The 11,050-nt window shown below is 41.8% G+C and overlaps 1 protein-coding gene across 1 annotated transcript in view; it reads left to right on the top strand.

Annotated features, from left to right (window-relative positions):
- Positions 1-4,170: 4,170 nt before the first annotated feature.
- The window catches only part of CWH43 (cell wall biogenesis 43 C-terminal homolog), a 30,969-nt gene continuing 24,089 nt past the window's right edge, over positions 4,171-11,050 (top strand). Inside the window, exons 1-5 of the mRNA XM_061992540.1 lie at positions 4,171-4,240; positions 5,088-5,279; positions 9,013-9,133; positions 9,276-9,430; positions 10,760-10,961. Of these exons, the coding sequence (XP_061848524.1) occupies positions 4,198-4,240; positions 5,088-5,279; positions 9,013-9,133; positions 9,276-9,430; positions 10,760-10,961 (713 nt within the window). The 5' untranslated portion in view covers positions 4,171-4,197. The remainder of the gene's footprint in view (positions 4,241-5,087; positions 5,280-9,012; positions 9,134-9,275; positions 9,431-10,759; positions 10,962-11,050) is intronic.

The following is an 11,050-nucleotide window of genomic DNA, read 5'->3' as shown; positions in this document are numbered from 1 at the left end:
TTAGTAGAGTATCCTAAATCCCAGTGTAGCACTCCAGTGTTTATTCTGAAATGAATAGCTTATGAGATCACCATTATGCTTCCTCCTCTTGGAGGAATGACCTTGGCACATCTATTTCATAATAAACATGACATAGTTCATTTTCCTTTCAGCTTCCAGAAGCCGTAGCTGCTTGAAGCCCCCTTCCTCAGAATATGCTGTCACTCTTGCCAGCCAATTGGGAAGAGTGATGTCCTAAACCAAACAGTCTTTAAAGTGTACCTGTACCTTCTGTTGATCTAAGAGGTATCCTTGAAATGCCTTAATAGGTGCTGGCTACATGCTATTTGGAAACTACAATATACAATAAAATCCTGTGTGAGGCAAGTCCCTAATAACAAATTATTTCTCAGTAGGTTCAGCTTAAACTGGTCATAAAATGAAAGAAGAGCACTGAAATTACAATTTGCTCCTGAGACACGTGTGCTTAGGGACAATTGTTGCTTGGATTTTTGCATTTTCCCGTGTGAAAGTGTCTATTAAAAAAAGGTTAGACTTTTAAAAAAATAACTTTAAACGGAAAGTCAGTTATCACAACTGAATATGCTTCCTCAAACACTCTTTGTTCTTAAAATTTACCTGAAAGTACTTTGGAGATATGAAAATGGAGAGAAGTTGATAGAAACCAATAAATGTTAGTACTTCAGAATAGCAAACACAAACCAACAGAAAGATCCGTGCCCCTCCCAGGACAAACCCAACCTTACACATAAAAAAAATCCAAATAAAACCAACCCATGAGATTCCAAAAATAAAACAACCAAAGAGGAATTAATTGAATCCTTGGCTGAAGAATTTTCTATTGTCAGACTAGAAAGAGGTCAAGGAACTGAGACTTCATAAAAATCAAGGCAGGTTTACAGGCACTGCCTGCTTGGCTGAAGAACCTTTTAGAAAATGCTGCAGAGTTGCCAGGATCTGAGGTTCAACCCATTCACCAAAGGCAATGTTTTCCCAGTGCATATATTTATCATGTATGTATGCAGCACGTGGCAGAGGAAGAAACTGTTTACCAAGTGTGATAAAAATGGTTTCTTTGATCATTAGAAAATCACAAAGATTGTTAATTGCTTAAAAATTTCCTGAGAAATAAAGACCTGGAGTAACAGAAGCATATTCATCGGTCCTGTGTTTTAGAGCTAATTTACAAGAGATGAGGTTAGTCTTCAGCCCAGGTGTATCAAATGAACAGTATTTTGTTGCTAACATACTATAACCTTGAGAAAATGAAAACCAAATTAATGTAAAGTAGGAATACGCATACAGAGTTTTGTACAAGACCTGTAAAGGCAATGACTAAGAAGCTTTACACTGTTGTGCAAATGGAATCTAATGACCTGCAAGTCTTAGTGTTTCCACTAGCACTGTGGCAGGTGCCTAACTGTAAACTCAATGAGCACAGCTTTTTTCCAGAGTCTTTTTCTCAATCCTCATTTGTGTTTGTACTTCAGCACTTTCTTCCACTATTTCTCCAGCACTCTTCTGCTTCTTAGTTGAGACCGTTCTGCTCGGCAATATGCAAGGACAACTCCTCCCAGGTGTCTGACAGTTCTTTTAAATTCCATGTGTTGCCTTTGGGTTCAAAACATGCTTGTAATATAGTTTGAACCTGAATAGGTTTTTACAGTCACGTTTATCCCTGTCAGTACCAATACAACTGAGGGCTGTAATTTATTTTCTATTAAATTATGATATTTTTTAATGTCTGCTTTAGATTAAGGATGTATTAACTACTGTTCTAAAATGAAGATGCTCTTTTTTTCTGTGAGTGTAAACTCCTACTGTAGCATGCCACCTTGGTTTACTGGTTTACCATCACTGTATTTTTATCTAGATCCAATGCTATTGCTTTATTTTTTTTTTCAGCTACATGTGTGGCATTCCAAGAATAAAAAGAAAAAAGTAGCAACAGGCATTCCTATACATATATGAAAAATGAAGCACCTTGTAAGCGTTGACTTTTGTATTTATGATGTGTCTGTTTTCACTTCAAAGCACATTACACCTGAAAACTCCCTCCTCTTCTGCTCTGATGCTTACCTATGTGTCAACTCTATGGAGAGAACCAGGATGTAACTGCTGTATTTGAAGCCAAACTTAGTAGTTACTAAGAATCTCAGGGAGAGTACCCAGAATACAATGGCTAAGTTTGTCAGGAAGTACATTCTTGCGTTATGGAAGCCACACAAGCATGCCAGGCTCATGATTCCAGTCATGTCTAGTCTTCCCACCTCTGAACCACAATGCAAGATTCTGTAATTACAAAAAGTGCTGCAAAATTGTTTCAGATACTTAACTGGCTGAGCACATCCTTATGAGCCTCATGCACTTCCTATGTAGCCATGTTCTGGGTTTACTCTGGCTAAGGATCTCATCTTACAAGTTCCATATGTGTCACACCACAGCAATACGAAATGGTGTCATCACTTGCATAATCCTAAACCAAAAATAAGTGAACTTGGTGACTATTCTGGGGTGGCTTTTCTTAAATGAAGAAAATAAAAGATGCCTTTGGAAACTTGGAGAAAAGAGAAAGAAGGTCATTAGACCTACAAGTCTCATTTTTTCTCCCCTAGAGAGGTTCACTTTTTGATGAAAATACTTCAATTCTTTTGTGGACATTTGAAAAATACATGTTTCTAAAAAAAACCAACCAAAATTCAACAGTTTCTGTAGCTAGCCAAACCCCATTATACTGCCAGGTAAATTAATTACTTGATTGTTAGACTACTGACACAAACTTTTCCTTGGTACTCTGCCCTCCAAAATGTTTTGACAGGAATTTATTGCTAGCAATAGGTCATATTTAAAAAGTGTCAGGAGTTTATGGTTTACTCCTATGGATTTGGAGATTCACAGGCACGAGGGAAGGAAAATGCATATCATAAGGTTTTTTTAGAATGGGATAGCAGTTTCAACAGAAATGAGAAAATATAGCTCTCAGTTTCATAGGGTACCATACAAAGATAAATAAAACTTAAGCAGAGGATGTATTCCAACAGCAAAAGGGCTTTTTAGTTCTTAGTCCCGAGCTACAAATTTACTTTTCATGTAAAAAATGAAATTATAAAATTTACATTTTGCTTATGTAATCCTTTTGCCAGATCTTGGCAGCTGTGATCATGGCTGGGTTCATATAGCTCCGGATTTCTTTTAAAATTGACAGAGTAGCTTAGGCCTCAACCTAGGAATCTCAGCAAAATAACTGTGGGATTTTTGGTGCTTTCTGCAGACAGGATTGATTAACAGAAGTCCTTAGTCTGCTGTGAAGCAAAGCGCATTTCATTTGGATGAGCACAGCACCAATCTGAATACTCCACTCACCTCTCCGGACTGGTAACAACAGTCAATCAACCATGTATTTATTTGACTAGCAAACGAATCAGTTCCTCTTTTCCTCATCAGCCTGTGAAGATCACAATCTTTGCTTCTGCTTTGCTACACCCTGGTGTGACTATCCAGTGGACAACACAGGATAGTCTATCCTGTGTTTATTGTGGTGTGGCTATCCTTTGGTATCGCGGCAGTAAAGGGCTGAGGACTGCTCACCGTTCTGTGTCACAGGGCGCTGAAGAATAGACTCCGGCCATCCAGGCTGGGGCCCATAGTTTAACTGAATACCTCTACTCACACCCCGCCATCCTCTCCGGCCTCAGTGCCACCTCGGCATGGGCTTTGCCACCGTCAGCACCTCTGTGACCACCCCGCCGGCGGGTCCGCGGGGCCCCGCTGGAGCTCCGCAGCCGCCCCTCGAGCTCTGGAAAGCGGCGCGCTCCTCCCCCTCTCCAGCCGAGGCGTAGGACTGAAAGGGAAACTCACTCCTCAGCAGACAGAAGTTGACAGGAGCCACCATTTCTGTCCGCGACGGCAGAATGGGATGGCGAAGACTGGAGGGGTCCCTCATCCCCGGGGCTCCCTTCTCGGCCTCGGGCCGGGCCGCGCCTGGCCCCGCCGCTCCCTCAGGGCGCGGAGCCGCCGCTGCTCCGCCAGGGGGCCCTGTGGCGGCCGCTCGGCGGCGGCCGCGTGCCGGGCGGGCTCCGTGAGGCGGGACGGGCGGCAGCGCCGCGCCCCGCCGCTCACTCCGCGCTCGGCTCCGTGCGACAGGGTCGAAGCCCTCGCCTAACCCAGCTGATCCGGGCTGCGCAGCGTCGCGGGGCCATGGTCGCGCTGTGGAAAGCCGTTCTCTCGGAGACTCTCCTGGGTAGGTGGCAGCGGTGCCGCCCGACGGGGCGGGGGGCTGTGAGCGGCCGCGAGGCAGTTAACGGCGGCGAGGCAGCGCCGGGGTCTCTAGCCCCGGGCTGTCGGGGGGCTTGCTGGTTATGGGGAGGCGTTGCCGGTGGAAAACTCCCTACCTGCAAATGAGGAAATAATGCTCGTTGATGAGTGTTCCTCTATGGGGTTCTTTTGAATTTAATTTCTCCCCTTGTAGCGGCGCAACGCCTTTTGGATCAGCCTGTGGGTTGCTGTGTGCTCTCCGCAAAGCGTGCGTGCAGGTGTCTGCGGGGCCGGTGCCGAGCCGTGCCGAGCTGCCCTCAGCAAGCCCTAGCCCTGCGGGGGCTATGAGACCCCGCTACCCGAGGGGCAGCGGCTCGGCTGCTTGGTGCGGCTCCTGCGAGACAGGAGCCAGAGTCCCTGCGTACGGTGTCTTCAGAGGAGAGCGCTGTACACCTTTCCTCTAGTCATTTGTCTCTGTTTTTGAGGCCTCCGGAGACTGTGGGCGGGCTTCTTATTCAGCCAACATTGTTCCCTCTGAAGGCTAACTCTTTCCTAGATTGAACACTCCTTCACTGAAGATCAAAGTAGGAACTACTGCCTGAGTGGGGGAAGAGCTGTTTTCTTCTCATCATTCTATTTCCTGGGATAATGTGTTTACTTAACTTGAAGTAGCAAATATTTCTTCATAGAAAGTGGCTGTTGTTACTTGAGCTACTTTGAATTACATTTGACATTCTATATTTGGGAGAATAAAATGATGTATTTTAAAGTCATCTCCAAGAAAGCATGCTGTTGAAAATATATGATGGTGGTTCTTTTCCTCCTTTTTATAGGCTATATTTCTTGGTCTCTTTACCATGCACTGCCACCGATGATCTACTACTTCCCCCTTCAGACACTGGCACTCACGGGTCTAGAAGTTTTTGCTCTTGCCTTCTTTTCACCAATATTCTTGATAATTGGCCCCTTTTGGAGGTTGGCTAACAATAAGTACATCCTAGCCTTCCTGAGACTGATTACGATTGGTAAGTATGCACCGTAGTGAGTTGTAGGTTCCGTTTTCGTATCAAGGTATAAGAGTAAACATTCCAAACTGCCTCAAAATCCAGATGGTTCTGAAAAGAGACAGGAATAAGAAGTTCTTGATCTCCCAAACTCTTGCTTTACTTTTTCTCTGAAGCTTTTAGATCTGGTCAAAATAATATTGTTTACATCTATTGTGTTGGTTTTTAGACCAGTGGTGCATAATTAAAGACAAATCCCATTTTACTTTTGTCTCTAGAAACTTTTAAACTGCTACAGGTCATACCCAGTAGGAAAAACGTTTTTCATATTGCGCAGAAGTTGGCAGAGCAGCTGGATTTTGTATACTAGCTCTGTGAGAATGGGTAGGGACGAGACATTACAGAACAACTTGGGGCTGTTATAAAAGTAACCTGCTGTGAGAGAAACACCCCTTTTGGTGAACTTAGTTTCTGAGATAGTTTTTTTTTCTTTTAAGAAATTAGTTTAAAAATAAATATATGCCTGCAGCATATTGATGGGATTATAGACTCATACTAAATATGAGATGGTTCTGGTGTTGTCAGTTGCACAGAAGAAAGTTTGATCTTAAATTCAAGTGAAAGCTGCCTCACTGTCCATCCCACATGCTCCTCTTGAGACCAAGGCTTTCTGGGATTCCCTCTTTGGTCTCCAGCTAACTGGTACAAGTCTTGGCTCTGATGATTTTATGAAAGTTTATTGGGAGAAGGTTTGGCAGCTGCAGGCACATTCAGGATAGTTTGCAATACCTGAATGAACTCAGAGGAGACAAGGATTTCATTCCAGCATAGAGGTGAAAATACTGCTGGCAAGTCACGTGTTTCAGAAGCAATAATTCCTGACTCCTTATGTAGCAGTATAAGATGATAATCAGGGAATTATCTTTTCTTTTCTTCTTTTACTGTTAGAAGAAAGAACTGAATCATCTTATTTACTTTCCCTGGATTTTTTTTTAAGGAATTCTTGTTTTTAATACTAGAACTGAACTCTACTGGCATCATCAATTTGGATGAAGACTAGTTTTACCATGTTCTTTTCTTTTTCACTCCTTTTATCATACTCATCCTACCATGTTTTTTATTCTTTTGGTGGTTTGCTTTGGTTTTTAATAAGCTTTTCAGTGAGTTGAATCTTCCACTTCAGCTTCCTGTGGCAGTACTTGGTATGTTGCTTTCTATATGACCTGATAATTTAGAAACTAGTAATGAGTGTACACATTTCTAAGTGCACCCTGCCTTCCTTCAGATATCAGAGTATAACAAAATGTGTCATGTTTATTTAAGATTAGTCCTTCAGATCATCTTGCTGTGTTTACTAGTTCACGTTACCAAAAGAGATGGAAATGGCTTAAATATGTGCAACTTTGTTCTGCTAAGTAAAAAACAGTGCCAGACCTATGTAAAGGTGTGCAAAGTCTGTTGGTTTATGCTTGTTTCCTTCATCTGTGTTACAATCTCCTGAAGGTACTAACTACAAACAAAAAGCTAGCACCTTCAGTAGTAATCTGGGGAAAGTGTGTGTTAATGTAGGTGGTCATAGAAGGACTTGGAGTGTGGGGAGCCTGAAGCTGTCCACGTCTTCGACCTGGACTAACCTGAGCATTGCTGTAGGCAGACATGACCTCTTTGTTCCTGCCTGAGCATGATCTGCTCCCTCAGAGACTACATTCTGCTGCTTTTTTCATCTCCCAAACGCTCTTGTGCAGACTCTTGTCCACCTCTTGGCAAGTCTACCCTGTATTCTTTCCCAACTCTACTGTACTTTGTGTTCTCCTTACTTGTTACGCTACAGTGAGCATCAGCATTTGGGGATGATGTAAGAGCATGTTCCTCATTGTTTGTCTCCAGCAAGGAGTTTGGCAGCTAATGATGCTCTCTACTCGCCTCCCTGCTGCTAGCTTTCAAGTTATCTGGATGCCCTTGCACAGGCAGTCCTGGGCTTTAGACTTTCCACATGTATCTTTTTACTTCGTTCCTATCACTTCATTCTGTCTTTAAATTATTTCTATCTTATCACACCTTGCTACTGTTTATCCTATTCCTCAATTCTTCCTGCTTTCTGTCCTTCTTCATACCTAGACACTTCTTTCTTCTTTCTCTTTTTAATCTTTTTTCCTTCTCAGAAAGGCCACAGCCTTCCTCTGGGGCTTGTTGAACAAACTGTGGCAGAACAATCTACCCCATGCATGCTCCACCCCATTCCACTGCACATACTCAGTCTTCAATTTCACAATCAAAAGTCTGGCAATTCTTCATGCTTAGCCAAAACCAGAATATTTAGGTGGTTGGGGTTTTTCATTTTTGATGGAAAAGGCTCTAACCTTATTCATCATCTTTCTTTTTGCCTTTTCAGGAAGCCTTTTTTCTCTGAAACTTTTGATTTCATGTATCCTTTCATGCTGCTTGATTTTGTGTTCTATTAACAAAAAATCCCCAACCAATGAGGCCCATCCTTGTTGTAGTGTCTGAATCTGTCTTCAAACAACACACAGTAAATGTGTGTGTGTGAATAGATGTGTTTATGTTTTGTGTGTTCTTGCTCAACAGCAAAAGGTGTGTCTAGTCCAAGTAGGCAAACCCACACTTGCCTTAATCAGGCTAGCACAAGTGATGAAAGATTTGAAGAGTCAGAGTTGCATATTTCAGCATAATTTAGCAACAGAAGTCTGTGTGCAGTGTACATGAAACCTCTGTAAAATCCATAGAAGTACATCATTGCCACATCTTGATTTTACCATCTTTGCTCTAAGCTTTGCATTTTTTTACTCGGAGCAGAATGAGCAAATAGGCTGTTGGAGGATTCCTAGCATGCATTGCCAGAATTAGCAGTTCCATTTCTGGCCTTTGTTGCTTAATGTGTCTTCAAGTTTGACTCACAGTCACTTAGTAAATGGCTGACAGCAAAATGATGTTGCTTTTTCTGATGGTCCTGGGCCACCACTTGCCAAGCTGACTGAAGCTACAGGAATCTGTGACCCATAGTCACCTGAATTTGAAACCTGCTAGCAGAGTTTAAAACTAGAGTTTAAAACTGCCAATAAAGATGTGGCTGCCTTGCCCTGAGAAAGGGCAGAAATGTGTGTGCACATTCTCTTTCAGTGACTGGGAGAGCAACAGCTTTCAGGAACAAGATGACACAGGCTGCTAATGACCACCACTCAGACCAAATATGAGGCCAGAGAGAGCCTTGTTCACCCTCACTAAAGCAATTGCCTACTAATCCTTGTGCAACCTATGGGGACTGCTCCTTTATAAAAAGGATCTGGAGTTTGCCACAGTACAGTTTTATGGCTTTAGAGGTATCTAAGTATGTTGTGCCAAAAGCCGTATCCTTTTTAGAAAGGAGCAGTTACCATACATAACAACATAACCCAAAAGCCATAACGCTCTAAATGCAGTGTTCAGGAATAGCTATATGCTTAGATATTTATGCACACATCTTATTTATGGAATCAATGACCATAAGTACTTAAATGAAAGCAACCACTGCAGTCTTGTTTCATGTTATTTTGTTTTTCTGGAAATGGTAATTGCTATGTGACACATATACCTAGTTTCTATCCATACCTACATTTCTCTGGTTTGCTTCAAAATATGTGGTGTCCTTTGTATTTTTGTGTAGCCACCCAAATTATAGACAAGATTAAGTTAATGCACAGGAAATCCTTGTTATTGCCCATTAAAACAACCTGCTTATGTGTGTGTTTGTTCGTAGGAAGCTTAGCATCATACCAGGCACCAAATGCTTCAATTAGGCTATTCATCTTGGCCGCAGGTCTCTCCGCCTCACTGCTGGTTCAAACAGTAACGTGGTGGTCAGGAAACAGTTTACAAAGGTATTTTCTTGTGCTGATGGGATTGTAACTGACATTTCTTTATATTGAAAAGCATTTTCTTTTTTTATTATTATTTTCAAGAAGTTAAGATGATCTTTTCATTCTTAAATGCATCACCATTTAAAAAAAATGCTTCCTTTAGGTTCCTCAGGATATGGGGCTTCATGCTAGGCAAGATAATGCTCCTTGTCCTTCGCATCTGGTATACATCACTAAACCCAGTCTGGAGCTCACGAGCTGCCAATACTGCCATATTGACAGTTGGTTTTATAGCAGCAGTGGAGCGAATTTATTCAGGTAAGCATATTGCAGCAAAGGTGGCAGTTATGGAAACATCCTAAGGTATACCTATCCGTGTGTCACTGCATTTTGATTCTTTTGGGTTTTTTCCTTGGTGCAGTCTGGTTTTAGACTTGATTCATGAGCACTACAGACTTTAGAAACCACGGGGTACTTCCATCTGCCCATAATACAGCAGAATTGGTATCACGATTCATATAAGCTGTAATAAGTTGCTATTGGACCTACTGACTAGTTGCAGTATCAGTAGTGTGGTAATAAAGCAAACAAAGACATAACCTAGACCATAAAACCAGAATGGGTCATCCTCATTCAAACACAAAACATCTGGGGTATTTCTCCTCTTTTGTTAATTCAGTCTGCTCTCTGAGTTTGTGTGCCAGTGCATGTTATTTGACATAGAAGAGAAGGCAGGACAAAGTCAGGGAACAGTCAATGTGGCAAAATAAACAAGAAGAACTGGAAAACTGGACAAGTCCTGATCAAAGTTTGTCATAGTTCTTTGAGAATGTGGACAGAGTGCGTGGCAGTGGGGGCTGGCATAGGCTGAGTACACTTGAAAACTGTGGAGGTGGCATTGCCAAAGAGGACAGCAAGGTTCAGTTGGTTAGTTAGGGCAGCTCATGTTAAATCCTCAGAAGCTGCTGCCTTCTCAGTATAACCTGAATGAGTTAATTGAAAGGTAAGACCTTATCTATGTGTAAGTGGGTATAAATTGGCATCATGTGTATTGTTTTTAGACTTACAATACATTATACAAATTAAGCTTGAGCTTTCATAATAATTTAGAATGAAAATCTACTGCAGGAGACGAGGAAGGGAATCTGGCTTCTTCCTAGGTAACAAAACAATTTCTATGCGATTAAAGGCACTGCTTTGTCCTTAGATGAGAGAGGATCTAAAGTGCACGGAAAAAAGGAGAGGGAAGGGAGTTTATTTCTGGCTGCTTTGGAAGTGTCAGGTTTTGTTCTTATCAGAGTTTAGAGTTTCAGAGAACAGAATCTAATTCTAAGGGGATCTAAATTCTAACAAATTTTCTGCCTATTTTCAGAGCCATTTTAGTTATTTAAATTCCAGTAGTGTGAAGGATGATGGTATAGACAGGCTGCCATTTTTGTACACTTAAGGTGAGTAGCTTTTCCTGACAGACCTAGGAATGTTATTAGAGATCTTTTCTCTTTCCATGAATAATCAGATAAGTTAGCTTTTGTGTTTGAGACAGTAATTTATTCTGTTAATTTGTAATCTTTGCCATTTCTTTTTCTCAGTAACTCTTTCTAATAGAATTGGACAGTTTCCTCAGCCATATTTCTATTCATATTCTAGATACAGACAAGAGGAAACAAGAAGCAAACAAAACCAGTAATGCAGTTAGACAGGCTGTTTCCCACCCTCATTGGCTTTTGTCAGGGATTGCTTTTGGCAGCCTCATGTTCCTCACCCTGTGGATATTTGGGGAAGTCTCATTAATTTCTAGATGGGCAGTAAGTGGACATCCACAGACGGGTCCAGATCCTAATCCCTATGGGTAAGTGAGTTTTTGTTATCATTATTGTTTTAACAAAACAATGGTCAAAAGGCAGCGCTGTAGTGGATGACATATGCAAACTGAGTCAG

This window comes from Colius striatus, chromosome 3, assembly GCF_028858725.1.
Source record: "Colius striatus isolate bColStr4 chromosome 3, bColStr4.1.hap1, whole genome shotgun sequence".
Lineage (NCBI taxonomy): Eukaryota > Metazoa > Chordata > Aves > Coliiformes > Coliidae > Colius > Colius striatus.
Note: the sequence above shows the minus strand (reverse complement) of the source record. Positions and strands in the feature narration are given on the sequence as shown.